The sequence below is a fragment of the Montipora capricornis genome, chromosome 1 (assembly GCF_036669925.1).
Source record: "Montipora capricornis isolate CH-2021 chromosome 1, ASM3666992v2, whole genome shotgun sequence".
In the NCBI taxonomy this organism is placed as follows: domain Eukaryota; kingdom Metazoa; phylum Cnidaria; class Anthozoa; order Scleractinia; family Acroporidae; genus Montipora; species Montipora capricornis.
In genome coordinates, this window is record NC_090883.1 from 17,431,700 (window position 1) to 17,450,523 (window position 18,824).

An 18,824-nucleotide genomic window follows, 5' to 3' on the forward strand; every position below is an offset into this window, starting at 1 on the left:
ATCGGAACAAATCGATAAATTGACACCATCACATGAAAGATAACATTGAGATTGGCCATCTGCCTAGGTTTAATGATTTTAGGTCAAACAGAGACCAAGTTATGGACCTTTGAACATTGTTAAAAATCCATACAAACGTCTCTAATAATGAAGCTGCGTCCCCCCAAACCATATACTCTTATTATTATTTTTTTCGATTTCTGTAATATTCCTAAAAATAGGTAAACAAAATGATTTTCATCTCACCTATTTCCAAATAGTAGGTCCATGACAGGATTTTCCAGTTGTCCCAAATCTGATTAAATTTTTAAAGGGGTTTATCATGGTTTTGGGGGACGCCGCCTTAAAATTAGAGTCGTTTGTAGGAATTCTTAACTATGCTGGTCTCTGCTCGACCGAAAAGCATCAAACTTGGACAGATGGCCATTCTCAATGTCCTCTTTCATGTGATGGTGTCAATTCATCGATTGGTTCAAGTTTGAAACTCGCCCCAGTTCCCTGCGCAATTCCGGCATGGCCTATACAAAAAGCTGTGGTGTGAGACCGCAACACGTCAAAATTAGTCGACACAAACGCTTTTCAAGAAGACATTTGTCCAGCAAATTTGATTGCGCGCAACCATTATTTTTTTCGGTTCAAAATTATTGATTAGTCGGATCGGAGGTTTCCTCTAGATCTACGACTGAGAAAACGTCAAATCAAATTGTAACTTTGCACTATCACTATCTTGAGTGTTTCGCGATTATTCCGTCTCGTCCAGGCCGTGCAATGTGGACCGGAGGTATCTTAGGAATAAATGGTATGAGCGGTTTCAAAGTAAACGAAGGGCTCACATTTGTATGCTCACGTGCACCTTGGCGTCAAAAACCTCAAATTTGGTGATGTCACATCGTCATGCAGAGTATAAACCCAAGAATATGAGCTGAAATCCGTGCCGCACTTGCAGCACGAATTTACTACAACAACATAAAATTGGAGCAACTTACGTTTTGTGAAGGGCGTCGGCGTAGACAGTCCTGGGAAAAGAGAATGTTCCCCTTCTGACTGACAAAACTCCCAATGTCGGAGTAGAACCTTGAAATTAAGAGAGGTGTACACTTAGAGTGGTTAAGTGTATAAGCGAAGTACATTTTTTCAAATAACAATTACATGGATGTCAACTGGTTTAATGTCAAAATAAGACAGTGTCCACCACATTGAAGAGCCTCGTTCAAAAGACTGAGACACCATAAAGAGACTGAGTCAGACGAAAGAATTAGCAATAAAGGTTTAGCTTAAGAGTTGGTTACGATGGAAAGGTAACGGACAATCGAGGGAAGCAGGTAATAACGAATCAAAATGAACAGTCAATATTGTAAAAACATGAGTGATATTGATAAACTTAATTTAAAAGAAAACAGGATTTCAAGACTTGTAGCTCTGGCAAAGAAAATGAGGATTTCCATCACTTTTTTCCTCAGTTTCGAGGTGAGGACTGTCTAATGGTAAAGGTAGTAGTTCAAATAGATGTACTGGTTATGCGAAACCCCGAAAACTTCAAAAGAGGAAACAGTAATGTCGCACTTTATTTGAACATTACCGTGACCATGCACAATCTTTTGTTGTTTGGTTTACAACTGAGTTTGAATAAAGTAATCGAAACTTTTGATTGGATGTCTTTTGGAAAAAAATGGTGTGGGTTGTGCATGGTCAGGGCCAAAACAGCGAACAAAAACATAAGACAAAGAAACATGTTGAGTTTCATATATTAACTGTATTTGTCGACAGTCATCACGTTCGAGTTACGGCTAAGTAACCTGGCCTATGAATGGAAACGAGGCACTAGTTGACCTTAGTTTTTGTGTGTTTTTTTTTAACGCAAATACGCACTAGTCAGCGTTAGAGCAACTAAAAGCAGGATCCCTAAATATAAACTTTCCAGCAACCTTGGTGCAATTCTCAGGCCAGCTTACTGAGTCAACCACGGTAACAATGAACAACTTTGGTAATTGATAAGATCCTCAAGAATTTTCTTCAATAGAGGAGAATGAGAAAAGAGAAAGAAGTATTGACATATTTATTCTTACACTTCGACGAAGCAAAGAGAACACAATTGTTTTTAAGTGAAAGTGTATGCGAAGAACAGAAAAAAACCTGCAAATTGCAACTAAACGAACAAGTGGCATGTGTTGGTGGCAAAGCATTACGTCATGAACGTAACGAAGCGGGCAAGAGGACACGATTGGATTCAGTATCTCGCGAAATGTAAAAACGGCGAAGAGAATCATTTATGAATGTAAGATTTCATATTATCTGGCCTTGGACCTAGAAACGAAGGAAATCTAAGGTATTTTTTTCAGTGAAATTAATCTTCTAGCTCATAACAGGTGGTCCAAAGTATATGATTTCACTTTGTCTTTAAGGTTCAGGGTGACTCAGTAACAAATATATCTTGATGTCCCCCGGATCACGGGGCTACAAATTCCTGTGTTTGGCCTCTGTTCAAATCTCAAAATTAAAAGAAACTGTAAATTCTCGAATGGTACTTTGGAATTGCAAAAATCGATGGCTTTTGGTTATATGCACAGACACCACCCTTGACAAAAAATACAGTCCACCTTTTGCTTTCATTTTAAAATAGCATCTCTTTTCGCCGTTGGATAAGATAATCAGCTGTACATACAAAATGGTTCCTTGACAATGAAGTGGATGATATTGACAACTGTGCTCGTTTGTTTGGAGATCATTACCCCAGGTAAGCTTAAATAAAGTTTCTACGCCTCAGTGATCGTTTTGTCTTGAATCGCTTGCTTTGTCTGTGGGCACCAGTATTTAGTTTTGACAGGCGTTTGGTTTACCTATGAGATGAAATTTAACTTTTTTTCAAGCTCTTTCACCATCTGTTTGATTTATTTACACAATACATTTTTTCGCAAAGACACTTACTTTGCTTTTAGCGTTTGTCTGTGCGCCAGAAAAGTATAAAGCTCTCGTCAGCTAGCGCCCATTCTTACTCTACAAAGACCAGTCCCCTTTCATCGTTTAGTGTCCTCCGACCAACCCATACTTTGTCTTCTTCGACGAACAAAAAAATAATTGTTTCATTGATGACGAGGAGAGAGATTTGTAACAACTTAATTAATTGGTGAAATAAATATACGATGTTAAATCGGTACAATAATTCTTATTGTTCGTGCTATTGTAATATCCTATTATTGCCGGTATATTCCCAGACTGACCTTTTCATTTAGCAATTTTTTTCTCTTCAGAAGCTAGGATCGGTAATATAGGGGGGCGCATGGCAAGCTCAGTAGTCATAGCACACGATCTTTTTTACAATGCCGGATTATGGCGACCATAGTTTGTTACTTGGTACTCTTTTTTACTCTAAAAGGCTTTCCCCGGTTACGCCGGTTAGCGTTTTCTTCTTCAGAATAACAAAAAGTAATTATTAACCATTATTATCATCATCATCATCATCATTATCATTACAATTATTATTGTAGATCGCTTGGTTCAGAGCTGAGTAAATCATTAAACCTAAATGAAGATAAGAATGCCTTTTAGTTTGAAATCGTTCAAAACTGTTATTTTATCATTGATTTTTTCCTGGAACCGTGAATGGGGTAGGGCAAGCCGAGGAAAACCTTTTCGAGCAGCCATAGCAAGTATCGAATCAAATCCGCTTATCGTCGAACCCGAAAGCGCATCTCAGACACTGGGGAGGAAAGTCTGCTCTTACAACGAACCTTTCTCGCCACGTAATTAAAGACCAGTAATGACGTTAAGAAATTAGCGATCTGAGCAGCTTCAAAGGAATCAGGAATAGATTTCAGGCTTGTCCAGATCTCGGACTTGTTACCATAGAAGCTGCGTACCGCCCTAAAAACCAAAATAATATACTGATGAGTTAAATTTTTAAAATGCTCTGCTCTTCTCAACAGCCGTTGTCGAAAAGATGCTTAAACGTGAGATTAAAATTGACAGACGGAGCCCCTGGGAATACGGTAATTTTAGAACAGAATTAACTTTATTGCAAATTATTTACTTTATAGAGTCGCTATTCGCTGAGTGCGCTTTTCTGAGTTCAACAGAAAGCAACCTGAAAGAAATGTAAATTTGAAGTGCGGTTTACAGACGAAAGAACTAATCCTCGCACTTAAGGTGGCTCAAACCAGTTTCAGCACTTGAAAGAAACGTTCTTATTAGAAGGATTGACACTACAACACTTTATCACTTAACAGGAATGTTATGGTATCACATCAAACACCAATTACTGCTGAAAAAGATTCGGTCATTTTGTGACGTTACAAGTTACCGTAGCAACGGGAAAGTCCTACAAAAACACCACATATTTTGGCTTTAGTTGCTCATATCTCAAAAACAAACTAGCTGACCCCCATTTTTTATTTCTGAAATGTTCTCAGCCTGCCAGAATGAAACTTTCTGCAAAGTGTAAAACAATTCTGTGAAGCGGCTTCAGAGCCACCTTAACTCATTCCTCTATTTTAGGTAGCTCTGAATACGCTGCACAGAATTCTTTTAAACTTTGCAGAGAGTTTCAACTTGGCCTGCGGATCACTTTTGTGCAATAAAAAAGTGTGGTCACGGAGTTCGTTTTTCAGATATGAGCAACTAAATACAAAGTATAGGATGTTTTTGCAAGGCTTTCCTGTTGCCATGGTAATTTGTTACGTCACAAAAATGACTGCATCTTGTTCAGCAATAATTGATGTTTAACATGCTACCATAACATTGCTGTTACGTGATAAAGTGTTGTAGAATCAATTCTTCTAACAACAAAGTCTCTTGTAAGAGCCACCTTTATATAACTGGACAATTTCAGCAACTGTCAATTTATAGACACATGCTTCTACGGAATTCAAATCCATGACCACTGAACGAATCCCACCTAGGCGGCCTGAATTTCTCAGGTGTCTATAGAGCAGTTTTCAATTACAGCGAGTGTCATAAATTAAATTCAAAAGTAATGACTTCGACCAATCACAGCAGATTTAAAAAGCGCAATGAACCAATCCAAATTCTTAGCATTTCCATGTAACTTGCTCAAAGTGCGGGAAACGTTGCGATTTGTTTTGTTTTTCGTTTTCGTTGATTGATAAACTGGCGCGAAATTTTAAACTAGTCACTAAAGGTAGCAATCGCAATCGCTTTATTTTGTTTCGACAGTCATTTAAAAAGTGCTCTAAAATGGCAATTAGTATAGTCCCACTTTGATTTTTCTACCAATAAGAGGTAGTAGCCAAAACGCGGGGCCAGTCGGGGTGTAATTTTTTTTCCTAATTTTTTTGTTTCAATTTTTGTCGTTATTCTCATGTACCATTATTTTCGAATGTTCGGCATCTTTCCTTCATTTATGGTGGAAATTAGTAATAAGGAACATACGAAAGCTACGAAAGGGACATTTTTGTTTGTTTTTCGAAATTAAAAGAATTTCCAACTGAGATTGGAGTTTTTGTGGGGTATATATGCTAACTCCTAGAGACACTGAAGACTCGCTTAGCACCACATTTTAAAACCACATTTTAATGTTTACTTCGTTAAAACCTTCTCCGCAATACAATTAAAACGAAACAAAACATGGTCACAGTTCCACGGTGGTCATCACGCCAAATTTCTCATTTGCTTGTTTTCGCAAATTGTTGTCAATGTTGTTGTGCTTTTTATCGTAAAATTGGATTCCACCCCTTGACGTCCGAACAAAATTGGCTAGCAAGTTCTTGTGCAAGTCTGACTTTACTACAAACCGTTTGTAGTAAAGTCAGACGACAACATTGACAACAATACGAACAAACAATCAAATGAGAAAGTTGCGCGACTGCGTGACGACCATCTTGGAACTGTTATTCTGTTGTTGTTGTTTTACGTAGTAAACATTACAATGCCATTTAAACAAAGTGTGGAGCTCAACGAGTCTTCAGTGCCTCTGGCAGTGGGCTTATTCCATAAACTCCAATTACGGAAATTCTCTTAATTTCGAAAAACAAACTCCGATTTTTCGGAAAGACAAACTCAGATACTCGCAAAAAGCAACGTCGATTTAGAAAAACAAAGTCCGATTTGTCCCTTAAGAGCTTTCATAGCTTCCATAGGTTCCTTAATTTTTTAACAATTTTTCCTCTACCATAAATGAAGGACAAATGCCGGTTATTCGAAAATAACAGGACAGGAGAATCGAACAACAAAAATTGAAACAAAAATGGACATCCCGACCGCGACCCCGACCCCGACCCCGGCCCCGGCCCCGGCCCCGGCCCTGGCCCCGGCCCCGGCCCCGCGTTTTGGCTACTACCCCAATAAGAAGCAGACGCAAACTTCACTGGCGAAAAATGTCTGATTGGTCGAGACCTTGTCATGTGACTTCAATAGCTCAAAGAAAACATGGCTGCCATCGAGTGGGTGTTTATCCGATCAGGCCAGTAAAACGGACGAATGTTTTGACTGCATAGTGCATTTTTATGCCAGCGAGATTCTCTTTTTAGTTGTGGGCCACCGTACTTTTTAGCCAACAGTGCTACGACGGAAATTTCTTTAACAATTTCAAGGTCAATGCGAGTCTAGGTTGCTGTGACCGTGTTTGAGTGGAAATTTGCTTGTGGAGTTTCCCGGCTAATGGAGTACCATCTTGATTTCAATTCAGGCGTTTATCTTTTAAAAAGTGGAGCAAAAAATATACCACTAAATTTCCAAATGGTTTCTCTTTCGACTAGATATTTGCACACTGTTTCCGCGGGGCCCCGCATCTAGCAGAAAATGTTAAGATTTTTGCATTTTCTTTCAAAATTAAGTTGTTAAAATGGCCATTCAAGTTGTCCATGGAGGCAAATTTATTAAGACGGAGGAAAAAAAATGCATGACGTCCCTGAAAATTTAGAAATGTATTTCAGTCGTTCAAACATGTCATATAAGCACCTCATATTGGGTACACTAGAAGGAAATATAGTCGTCTCAAGAAAAATGCCAATCGTTTGCTTCCCTTCAAATTATAGAAATAAACATAGATTAGGTTAACTCTGAATAGCCAAAACAACAATACCGGTATTCCAAGTTGAAAATTTCATTCAGAAATCCAGCTCACTAGCAGGGTGGATTTTACTGTAACAAAATATTACTACAGCTAATAATACGCTTTCATTACATTGTAGTGGGTTAATGTGACAACAAAAATAATTAATCAAGAATGATTTTATCTTCCAGCAATAAAACAGCAGGAAGATATAAAATTAAGTATCTTCAAAGTTTAGAAAACCTATTGAAGGTAATTCAGTGCTATAATCCAAAATAAATTTCATGCTGGCCTACTAAATACTTCCAGTGCAATAACTTATTTAACCTCTCTTTGTGGACTCTGGTTGCAACACAGCGGTTTCAATAATTTTAATCCCCTTCCGTTAGATTTAGCTTTTAAAAAACTCCATAACTTCATATTTCTGTAATAATTGTTCAAAGTCATTGAGCAAAAGCATACAAAGCTACATTTGAAAGGGGCATAATCCCATGTTAGAGTTTTCTGGAGAAGACTTCACAGAAATAACTCCTGTTACCTTTCCAGATGTAAAAAATATTTCAACATTAGGTGCAATGAATTTTTAGCAATTGCTTTAAAGAATACTAATCATTCCTACCATTTCCAAAGATGATTAAAGTTGAATGCAGTAAGTGTAAGAAGTAAAAAAAAGTGGCATATTTTTTCAAATTGTAATCTATTTCCATTGTAATCTACTTCCTGGATAGTATTAAACAATGGTGGTAAAGTAAACAAACTGCCCCAAGGGGGACTCTCTTACGAAAATGACAGGGGTTCTTTTTGTTCCTTTTTGAAGAAAAAATTGTGGATTTGTACTGCTTATGATGCTGAGACCAAACAGCTGGCGGAGTTGCTACAGTACATTTTTGGCTATCAATCTGAAAAATGACTGGAACTGTAAGACAATTTGGTACATGAGCAAATAACTTTACTTATGAAAAATTCATAAGTAAAAGTTATGTGCCAGTCATTTGTAACTTTACAACTGGTTCCTCTAAGGGGTCAGATTTCTTTAGCCTACGTCTACAAAACAAGGTTCTGTTACCTTTAAGGGTTGTTTTTAGAAAAATTCCAATAAGTGGCCTGCCATTTTTATAGGGAAAACCCCTCCTGAGCAAACTGCATCCTCATGTTTGGATTCCCATTGATTTAATGACTTTGATGATATAGGCAAATTTGTTCTACAATAATACTCAAATACCATTATAGTCTTAATAGTTTACTCCTTGAGCCACCAGCTTCAACTTTGATGCTTTGTTCTAAAAGCCAAAGCAATGCAAAGCAAAGCATGGTGGAGGTGATGATTAATCACTTGTTTTGGTTCAAATGAAGAAAAAGAAAGTCAAACTTATAATAGCACTTTAACCCTTTCACCCCTAAACCGGCCATACTTAGCATTTTACTCTGTCTAACACCAGACAATTTTACTTGTCAATGGGGAATCCCCAGGAGTCAATGGCTTAATCACTCACTAAAAAATGTCCCAATAAAATATTATGTTCCACTAACGACCAAAACTGTACTAATAATTTGAATTACAGCTAAGGTCTGTCAAATTTCCATCTGAGTTACCTGACAGCTCTTACAGTACTTCTCAACATAAAGAAAATAAATTCTGTGGACTTAAACATTCCCAAATAGAAATGCTGTATATTCCAAATATCGTTACGTAAACTCTTCAAGATTTACACTGTACCTGCTTCAGGAACTTCAAATCAATGAATATTTGGAATAATTTTCCTGGACTCCTGCAAACTATGTGCACTTTTTAATGGTTTGTCCTTTAAAAGTTACAGTCTCAGAAATAATAATGCAAATACAACTGAGGCTGTTTTGCCTTATCTACAAGACAAGACAACAATATCCTTTATTCAAACACAATCAATATTAAAGCAATAATACATTCTTGTGCTAACTATAATAAAGATACACTACAGGAAATAAAAGCTTAAAACTAACTATGTGACAGACATAGGATATCTACGCATAATGGAACAACTATCCACTGTCAACCATACTTGACTCAAAACAGAATTTCCTTGATCCAACAACACATGACAGTCCCCTAAAACCAAAATTACATCATTAATGCTTCCAGAAAACAATAGTCTAAAAAAACCTGAATCTATAGATACCTATATACATCTGTACCTACACGTCTGTTCTTCCAAAAATTATTTTAACTAACATGGATTTTGATTTTGATTTTAAACTCAAATTAATTGCAAATCCATAACTTGGTAACTACATGTACTTGAACGCAAGGATCGTTGAGTTGTGACTGCTAAAAAGTATAATAACTTAGACATTCACCAGAAAAGGGAATATAAATGACCTTAAAAGCAGCTATTTAAAATATTTGATACTAGGGTTACGTTCCCAATGAGACAATCATAGTCAAAATCAAATTCATATCTGATCGAATCATTGATCATTCATGTAGAGGTGCCGATCGTAAGGTGTAACGCAGAAAAAATAACCTTCACGTTGAACAATATTACCATTTCCCTGCCACCTGGTACAAGCCAATTCACACATGAACGGAAACCTTAGGAATCCTCCTTTCTGTACATTACAGTAACTTTTTGTACCCGGTGGCAACAAACTTTCCACATCAAAAATTGCGTAAAAAACTCACCTGTTTCGCAGCTCTTTTCCCACGAAATAAAATTTTCCAGGAGCAAATTTTCCGAGGATGCTCGTTGGATTGGACTTTTAAACGATTTACACAACATGGACGTTCTCTAAGAATACATTCCACTTGAAACTGGCGTTAAAACTAGCCTTGATCGCTCTAAAAAGAACGGAAACCAACAAGCTACCGATTCTCAAAAGGCAGCCATTTTTCTGTTCTCCTCGGGAGTGTTTTTTTCACGAGAGCCAATGATCGTCTCGGAAACGCGCCACGTGACATATCGCGCGACTCATGCGCAGACACTTTTCGCCTGTGAAGACGCAAACCCAGTCATCGTTTGCGCGCGTGCGTATTCCCGCTCCTTAATAAGCAAGGTCACTTTCTTCAGTTGGTTCATTGCGGTGTTTGCGATCTTTGTGATTGGTCAGAATACTGCAGACGCTTAAATGAAGACATCACTGTTGACATACAAAAACGAGTAACAGTATACGTAAACAGAATGTACACTGACGACCTCATTGACGAAAAGACAAAACAATACCTAATACAACCTGACGTAAAACCAGGACGTTTTTACATCCTTCCCAAAGTACACAAGCCCGGTAACCCAGGACGCCCCATTCTTTCATCTAAAAGTCATCCCACTGAACGCATATCCCAGTTTATTGACCACCATCTTCAACCAAACTACCATCTTATGTTAAAGACACTAACGATTTTCTCAATAAACTCCTTATTAGTAACACTTGACGTCTCATCTTTATACACTAATATTCCACATAATGAAGGTATTAATGCTTGTGATCATTTTTTATGCACTGATCCTCACAACACCATTCCTACTGGGACTATTTGCGACCTCATCCACATGACTCTCACCATGAATAACTTCACTTTTAATGATAGCCACTACCTTTAAATCCACGGCACAGCTATGGGGAAAAGAAAAAAAAAAGACGTTCTTCGCGGGTTTTAAAGAAGATATTCAAGGATAATACCCATTTCATTTTCGAATAATTTCTCACCCCTAAGGCTATCTTCTTTTTTTCTCCTTTTAGCCTCGTCCGACCAACCCAAATTTTTGACAATTTTCAAAAAAAAAAAAGTACCGACGTAGTTAAACCATTTTTATGTCGCATAGGAGTTTCGGTGGTTGATCCTTTTTCCCACACTGTCTTAATTTTACAATAACATCAACAAACGTTTCCGCAATCTTGATTTTGGGTTCACGTCTTGTTGCTTTCCAGCTCCGCAGCAATGATGCTGGCGTAGTAGGTCTCCGATTCCGAGACAACTTGTGATTTTTTTTTAGGTTTTTTTTTTCAATCCGACCGACCGACCCAATATCAGGAAACGCATTCGACGCTAAACGAAAAAAAAAAAAAGGGAATGGCCTTACCTGGAAATACTATTCTTTTTAAGCGCAAATTGGCGTTTCGACATACCAGTGTCCTAGTATCCCTTATGTCAATGTATCCATCCCATCGTAAATTGTCTCCGAGTGCCCGTCGTTTTTGAAACAGTCCATATAATAATTCCGAAACAATGGCTAGTCGTGATTTAGCCGATTTCATAATATAACAGTTTAATTTCTGGTTGCCACCCTACTAGTCTCCTTGAGATCCATCTTGATTATTTTAAATCTCAAATGGTTTGTAAAAATCATAAACGTCGGGATCATCATGAGAAATCCAATCCTTTATACGTAAATTGTGTACACTGTAATACGAATAGTTCAATAAAAATACTCATGCAGGTGGTGAAGCGAGAGTAGCTTTTTGATTTGGACCATTCTTCGTGTGTGATCAACAGCCAAAGCGTTTTGGTGCAGGTTAGAGCGAGTTTCAATCGAGTGTCGTAAACCCAAAACCAAAGTAATTACTTTGGCCAATCAAAAAGGGCAGAGGCAATCCAGTAAACCAATCAAAAGTCGAAGTAATTACACGTACCGAATACAAAGCGCGGAAATATGTGCACGCGCGAGCCACGAATGGTTTTGGTTTCACTTCTGATTGGTTCAAAAAGTGGCGCGAGAACTTTGAACCAATCGCTGAGTGAAGTAATCATGCATAAACTCGCTGAGTGAAGTAATCATGCATGAACCAAAGTAATTACTTTTGACACTCAATTGAAAACCGCTCTATTGCACACAATGGAAAAAGTAACTGATAATACTCCTTTATTTATAGGACCAAATTGCTAATAATTGTTCCCTTCTATGCCTTGATTCCTTTTTACATAACTGACAAAAGTACCTATGGGTTTGTGGTCTGTTTGGTTTTGCAGGAAAGTGACAATTTCCTGCGGCTTTAAATCTCTCTTATCCATCATACTGCACACTTCTAAAATATATTACTCTCTCTCATGTTGCAGCAATGCTTAAACACCTCTTGGGAAATCCAAAAGAAAACCGTAAGTAACGGTTCATTCTAAGAACAGTTTATCTGCAAGAAAGAGTTTTGAAGCTTAAACCGTTAAAATCTCTTTCTTATCATTATTATTATCCTCGTTTTTCATGGGAAGAAGAGATATCTGAAGGCAAATATTGACATTAACGAGTCATGATAATTGCTTATACGTGAAATGTGTCACTCACCATAAGTGGTTATAATAGCTATCATTTTTCTCACGATTGCGCCACGACTAGATCTTGGGTCGAGACGTTGGTACGCACGTTGGGTTGAAAAGGCTTGCCTCGCCACTCACTAGCTTGCTTGGATAGGCCCAAATCTGGTACAAATACTATAACAGAGTGGTGGGAAGGGGTCGGGGAAGTCGGGGAGGGTATCCTCTCCTTTGCTGCTCTACGTATAGGGTGCGCGGAAGGTAACTTCTCCAACGCCGCTTTACATTAAACAAAATAAACCACCCAGGAATTCTCTCGCAGCCCACTGTATAGGTGCCCCGAAGACCATTTTACAAATGTGGCGGCACTGCATGCCGTGGTGCCCCATACTTGAAAAAAATGAGCACGCACCTTGTGCAGGCGATGACAGTCATCAAGCGTGGAGACAAAAAAATTACAACATCGCGTTACCTACACAGCGAAGCCAAAGAAATCGGCCATGGAGACGCACTCCCTTTGACTGCCATGAAAATCAAAAGCTGTCAAAAGCAGAAAAAGCATCCCGCGAAAGGCTGTCAAATGGGTCAACCTCCTTGGTTCTCTGTAACTCGCCATTTGCTCTAGTCGTCGATCAAGGTTTAGAGAGAGGCCAACTCTCAGCCTACTTCGTTCAACCCGAATTTGGGAACTACCACGATTAGAAAAGGTTGCTTATTTTTTGGGATAAGCTTGTTAAAATTCCCACGTGTGACATGGCTTCTGTGCCCCCAACCAAGAAAGAAATGCGTTTTTCGAGGGTCTCGACAAGGCATAGATTAAAATAAACCAATTTATTCACAAAGTCTCATTAATATTCTGTAGGTAAAATACTTTTCTTCCTTTAAATCGTATTTAGATCGTGCCCAAATTGCGTTTATCATCTCTTTTAACTGGTTTTTGTATTAATGGATACCTACCCTGCGACTATTAAGCCTAGTTTTCATATGTCGGGAAAATCCCAGACGATCGGGGATTTCTCAGTATCCCGACCATCCCAGACTTTGCCGACTAATGAAAACCATAAATCGCAGGCATCCCCGATAATCTGGGATGGTCGGGGACGAATCAGGAAAATAGAAAGCGTTTCTATTTTCCCGACGTGTCCCAGATGTTTGCGATCGTCGGCCATCATTCCCGACATATGAAAACTCCAATTTGTACTTTCACGGACGTCGGCGATGGTTTTTAGCTCGTTACCAATCCTCTGATATTTGATATTTTATTATTTATGCACGGTAAAATCATCAGCTAAGATTACAAACAATGCTAAAATCTAAATTACAAAAGGTAAAATTTTAAAATGATTACAATAAAATACAATTACTATAATACTATATTAATTCTAAAGCTGCTTTCCATGAATGCCGTGCTTTATACTAAAATATGTCTTTAATCAGATTTTTGAAAAGCCCAAGAGACTCTGCTTGTCTCGCTTTGAGGGGTAAGCTATTCCAGACAGTAGCACCTCTATAGCTGAAGCTGTTTCTATAATAATTTGTCCGTGGAAACGGAACATTAAGCTTTCTTTCAGAGTCTCTTAAACTATAAACAGATTCGCGGTTTGTAAATTTAGAACATAGATATTCCGGTGCTAGCCCCTGAAGACACTTATAGACCATTGTGGCCAGCGCAATTTGTTGCTGGCTAACTAGATTTTTCCAGCCTAAAATTTTGAATAGCTCGCTAGCATTTGCATCAAAATTAGAGAAGGTCAAAACTCTGGCTGCTCTATTTTGCAGTTTTTGTAATTTGTCATGTAACGTGATACCATAGTTTCCCCAGACGACATTGCAGTAGTCAAAGTGCGGTTGAAGTAAAGCGTGATAAATAGAGCGCAATGTCGTCTGAGGAACGAGATGCCTTATACGTTTGAGGGCTCCAATTCCAGAAGCTACTTTCTTTGTCAGTTTATCGACATGGCTACTCCAGTTAAGATTATTATCAATAAGCACGCCCAGGGATTTAGCAACAGAAACTTGAGTGATAGGAGCACCATTAATCTCGGGAATTGGAGGATTTGTGAGAGCATACAACCTCTGCCTTGATCCAATCAGCATAAATTCGGTTTTTGTCATGTTCAGGGTAAGTTTGTTTGCTATCAACCACTTTTTAACATTTTCTAGATCATGGTTAAGTCTTGATTCTATGTCGCCTGTATTGTCACCCGCATATGTTAGGTGGGTGTCATCTGCGTACATCCATGGCATACAATTCGTTAGACAGTTTGGCAGATCATTGATATATAGCAAAAACAACAATGGACCCAAAATAGTCCCTTGAGGGACGCCGCAACTTAGTGAGCAGGTTTTAGAAAGTGATCCATTAATAGAACACTTTTGAGTGCGGTTGTCCAAATAGGACTTAAACCAGTTGTAAGAAATGCCATGTATGCCGTAATTATTTAATTTAGATAAAAGGATCTCGTGATTAACCGTATCAAAAGCTTTTTTTAGGTCTAGGAAAACAACAGCGTTTATTTTTCCTCGGTCAATGTTGTAAGCCCAAGTATCCGTAGCCCCAAGTAAAGCCGTAACGGTGGAATGAATAGAGCGAAAACCAGATTGGCATTTACATATTACGTTATGCTTTGTTAGGTACGCATATAATTGGTTATAAACTATTCTTTCGAACACTTTGGCTATAACCGGGATAACGGAAATTGGGCGGTAATTGTTTAGGTCATCACGTTCCCCTTGTTTGAATAGTGGAGTGACCCGTGCACACTTCCAGTCGTCTGGGAACACACCTACATTTAATGACTGATTGAAAATATAGCACAGCGGTTTGCAAATAAGATCCGCGCATTCACGAATAAGTCGAGAAGAAATTTTGTCAAGGCCGACTGCCTTTGATTTTTTCAGTTTATTCAGGAGTGAAAATACTTCATTTGTGGAGGTTGGGCGGAACTGAAACTCCTTATCCGTGCTAGTGAGATAATTCAGATAGCTGTTGCCATCTGAAGAAGGAATATCACTAGCAAGTTTCGGGCCAATGGTAGCAAAATAACGATTAAATTCGTGCGCTATTTCTGCTGGAGCTGTTACTGATTGCTCATTTACATTCAGTTGTTTCACAGACGTTTCCACGAAATTTCGGGAAGACAGCTCATTGATGATCTGCCAGGTTTTGCGGGAATCACCCTTATGCTCGTTTAGCATATTTTGATAATAAACTTGCTTCGCTAGCCTAGTCGCACTATTGACTTTGTTCCGCTGTCTTTTAAAGTGAACCCAATCATTAGGATTTTTTGATCTAATTGCTCTGAGTTTCAAAATATCTCGATCGTGCATCTGTTTTTTAAGCTCAGAAGTAATCCATGGGGAACCCCGCGCGCGAACACGAGTGGTTCTCAATGGAGCGTGCTTGTTAACAATAGCCAAAAAGGATTCCTTCCATTCATTCCACACATCATTTGGATTGGAAGAATTGTTTATGTGATCCCAATCTTGAGATGCAACATCGCTACGAAATTTATCACGGTCAAAACTTCGAAAATTCCTATAGGTTATATTAGTGTGACCCTTACTCTGTCCATTAATGGCTAATTTTCGATAGACATAGACCATGCTGTGATCGCTAATGCCAATATGACGCACACCTGAGCATAACACCTTGTCAGGACAGTTAGTAAAAATTAAATCAATCAATGTTGCAGAAGTTTCGGTTATTCTTGTTGGTTCTGTTATGAGTTGTTGAAGTCCATAAACATCCGTGATGGTTAATAATTTGCGTGTATCGCTGTCAAACTGGGATGCGGCCATATTGCAATTTAGATCCCCTAAAAGGTAGAATTCAGTATTAAGGGAATCCAATTTCCCAATCAACTCTTCAAAAGGTGAAAATATACTAACAAGCGAATTAGGTGGTCTATACCACGTAGCAACAATAAATGATTTAGAGCGAGGTTTGCGTATTTCAGTACAAAGGTTCTCAAGACTGTCCATGCAAAGATCGTTGCGAACCGAAAAGTTAATTGACTTTTTTACATAAAAGCAAACGCCCCCACCTCCATATGTAGTTCTACCACGTCTAACTATATCATAACCAGAGATACTGACCTCATTATCGGTGATGTATTCATTTAGTTTAGTCTCGTTAATTGCGAGAACATCTATATCGTTACTTACGAGAAAGATCTTGAGTTCATCAAGATGAGTGGTCAATTTATTTATATTCAGCGAGGCCAGCTTAAAACCGCGTTTGGAGGGCAATACTGGAGAACGATCAATAGGATTTTGAGTCGGACTTCTCGATGACTCCTGACTGTTGCCTTCCAACGGCACGGCATTAATGGAAGGCATAGTAAAAGTTCAATGAGCTAGACCATGATAAAAATTCTTAAAAATACGCTTGTTACCTGCAAAATTCAGGTGTAGACCTCCACGGTTTAACCCCTTTTCGTTTATATTATTGTGTTCAATAAATCTCCAATCATTCTGACGACAAAACTTCGTCAAGTGCTTGTTCACCTCTGAGACTTTATCATTAAGCTTGTCCTTTCGTGTTACAAGTCCTGAGACTATGACTTGAGCTTCGGAAGACCCCTCTATCTGTTTAGCGAGATCAACAATAGCCTCTGCAACTTCTTTAGATGTTTTGCCGTTTTTAGCCTTCAGATCGTTTGTACCTACATGTAGCACCACTTCATCAGGTTGGAGCTCTAAATTAGGCTTTAAGTAATCTCTCATGGCTTTGGTTGTGGCTCCAGAAAATGACTTTACCACCACTCGGTGCCCTACTGCTTTCGCTAATTTCTTACCGTGAATATCCTTGACCATGGAGTCCCCAATCAATAGGGTTGTAAACTTACTGCTGGCACTCCTCTCTCTGCCGACCTCACCGCGTAAATCATCGTTAGCAGAAGTTTCGCTTGGTTCACTAGGATTACTGCGAGACGACCTATATGACGCCCGTTGATGGTTTTGCCGTCGCCGGATGATTTTGTGTGTTGCTGCCTCTGTCTCTGTTGGATCATCTTGTGCATCACTAAGGATCTCAAACCTGTTACGCGTCACGATATTATTCTGAGTTGACATTTTACGTTGCTTGCGTTTATTACACCAAACATTCGTGCCCGAGTTTTTCACTTGATAAAAACACTCGTTCGTCTCTTGCTGGTGATGGGAGTCTTCTTCGTTCTTTTCTCGTAAAATAAGCCTTAATGCAAGCCTTAGTGAGTCATTTTCCTGTTCCAATGATACAGCACGATTTTCGAGAGACAAACATTTCTCCTCAAGTTCTTCGATAACTCTCTCTTTTTTGCATATAGATGATTCCAGATTCTCACACCTCCCTTTGTATTCACAAAGTTCGGCGCTAACAGCAAATTCCTCTCGATTTTGGCAATTTATCGAGAGCAGATTAGAGTTGGCTTCTACCTTTTTCTGTAGAATAAGGAGGTCAAGTTTTATACCTTCCATTTCAGCAACTAATTCAGTATTAGATCTCTCTTGACTGGAAAATACTGGTCCCGCTTCGGCTACCCTTGGTTGATTAGCATAAATGTCGTTGGCTTCAAACAACAATGGATTTACTTGTTCGACCGTTGAAGAGACATTCGAGCCCGTTGAATCGGTTCTCCCTGCGTTGTCTCGAACAAGTTTGGTCAAGCTGCCTTTTAAAACGGGTCCATCTCGCCCCTGGAAGGCGAGAGTGAGTTGCTTTTTACTGTACCAAGTAATAGTGAGGTTGTTGACAGAGCTTTTAAATTGTTTCGAATTTCCGCCGGGCGACGACCATTTGCCTTGTTGTTTCAAACCCTTCTCAACGAAATGTTTTAGGGATTCAAGATCACTAATCCACGTTAACTTGTCACCTTTGAGCTGAAGGTATTGTAAATAAGAACCGTCGAAGTTAAGCGGGAGAGACTCGTTATCTGTCATCATGTCCTCGACAAGCACCACCTCTAAATTGCATGTTTCAATTTTTGGCGCACTTTCCATTTTCCGCCAAAGTCACTATCGGGAGAATCTAGGACAAGCATCTCGCGATTTTCCGATATCTCGGCAAAATCTGGGACGGTCGGAAAACTGCGAACTCCCCGATCGTCTGGGATTTTCCCGACATATGAAAACTAGGCTCTAGTTTGATGTAGGCGTCTCCGCGTCGTCCATACAAGAGTAGCATTTTTTCTAATTTATAAATTTGGTGTTTAATTGTCTAAAAGTTAAATCAGTTTTGTTCCTCATGGTTTTGAGTACATTACGTTGATTTGAAATTTTGCACATTGTGTTTTATTTGCGGAAGATTTTGGTGAAACGCATCGAGTTTTTTTGAATTCTTTTTATGTAATTTAACTCTCTTTTTCAATAATTTTTACGGTTATGTCTATTTTCATACAAAAAGCGCGACTGGCCTACTGCCTTTTTTTGTGAACTGGGGCGGCGTGATCAAGTGGTTACAGGGTTGGGTTTTGCATGCGATTGCCCTGGGTTCAAATCCCGTTTTGATGTCTTTGGATTTGTTTCCGGTTGTTCCGGATTCAACTCTGTTATGCTTTGTAAATAGCCAACTGGTTGCCTCCTGCCAGTTGGGCTTCTTAATCATCTTTCCGTTCA

The 18,824-nt window shown here is 38.8% G+C and overlaps 1 protein-coding gene across 5 annotated transcripts in view; it reads left to right on the forward strand.

Moving 5' to 3' along the window:
* The first annotated feature begins 1,936 nt into the window (after positions 1-1,936).
* Positions 1,937-18,824, forward strand: part of LOC138016295 (uncharacterized) — a 21,222-nt gene continuing 4,334 nt past the window's right edge. For 2 of the 5 annotated variants that reach the window (XR_011125769.1, XM_068863508.1), the window contains exons 1-4: positions 2,214-2,326; positions 2,621-2,734; positions 3,924-3,986; positions 12,036-12,074. Coding sequence is in view for 1 of the 5 variants with exons in the window: in XM_068863508.1 (XP_068719609.1) it covers positions 2,680-2,734; positions 3,924-3,986; positions 12,036-12,074 (157 nt within the window). In the remaining 4 variants the exon portion in view is untranslated. Of the gene's footprint in view, positions 1,966-2,205; positions 2,327-2,620; positions 2,735-3,923; positions 3,987-12,035; positions 12,075-18,824 lie in introns of those variants that run through there. The other 3 variants (XR_011125799.1, XR_011125789.1, XR_011125815.1) reach the window with 3 other exon arrangements.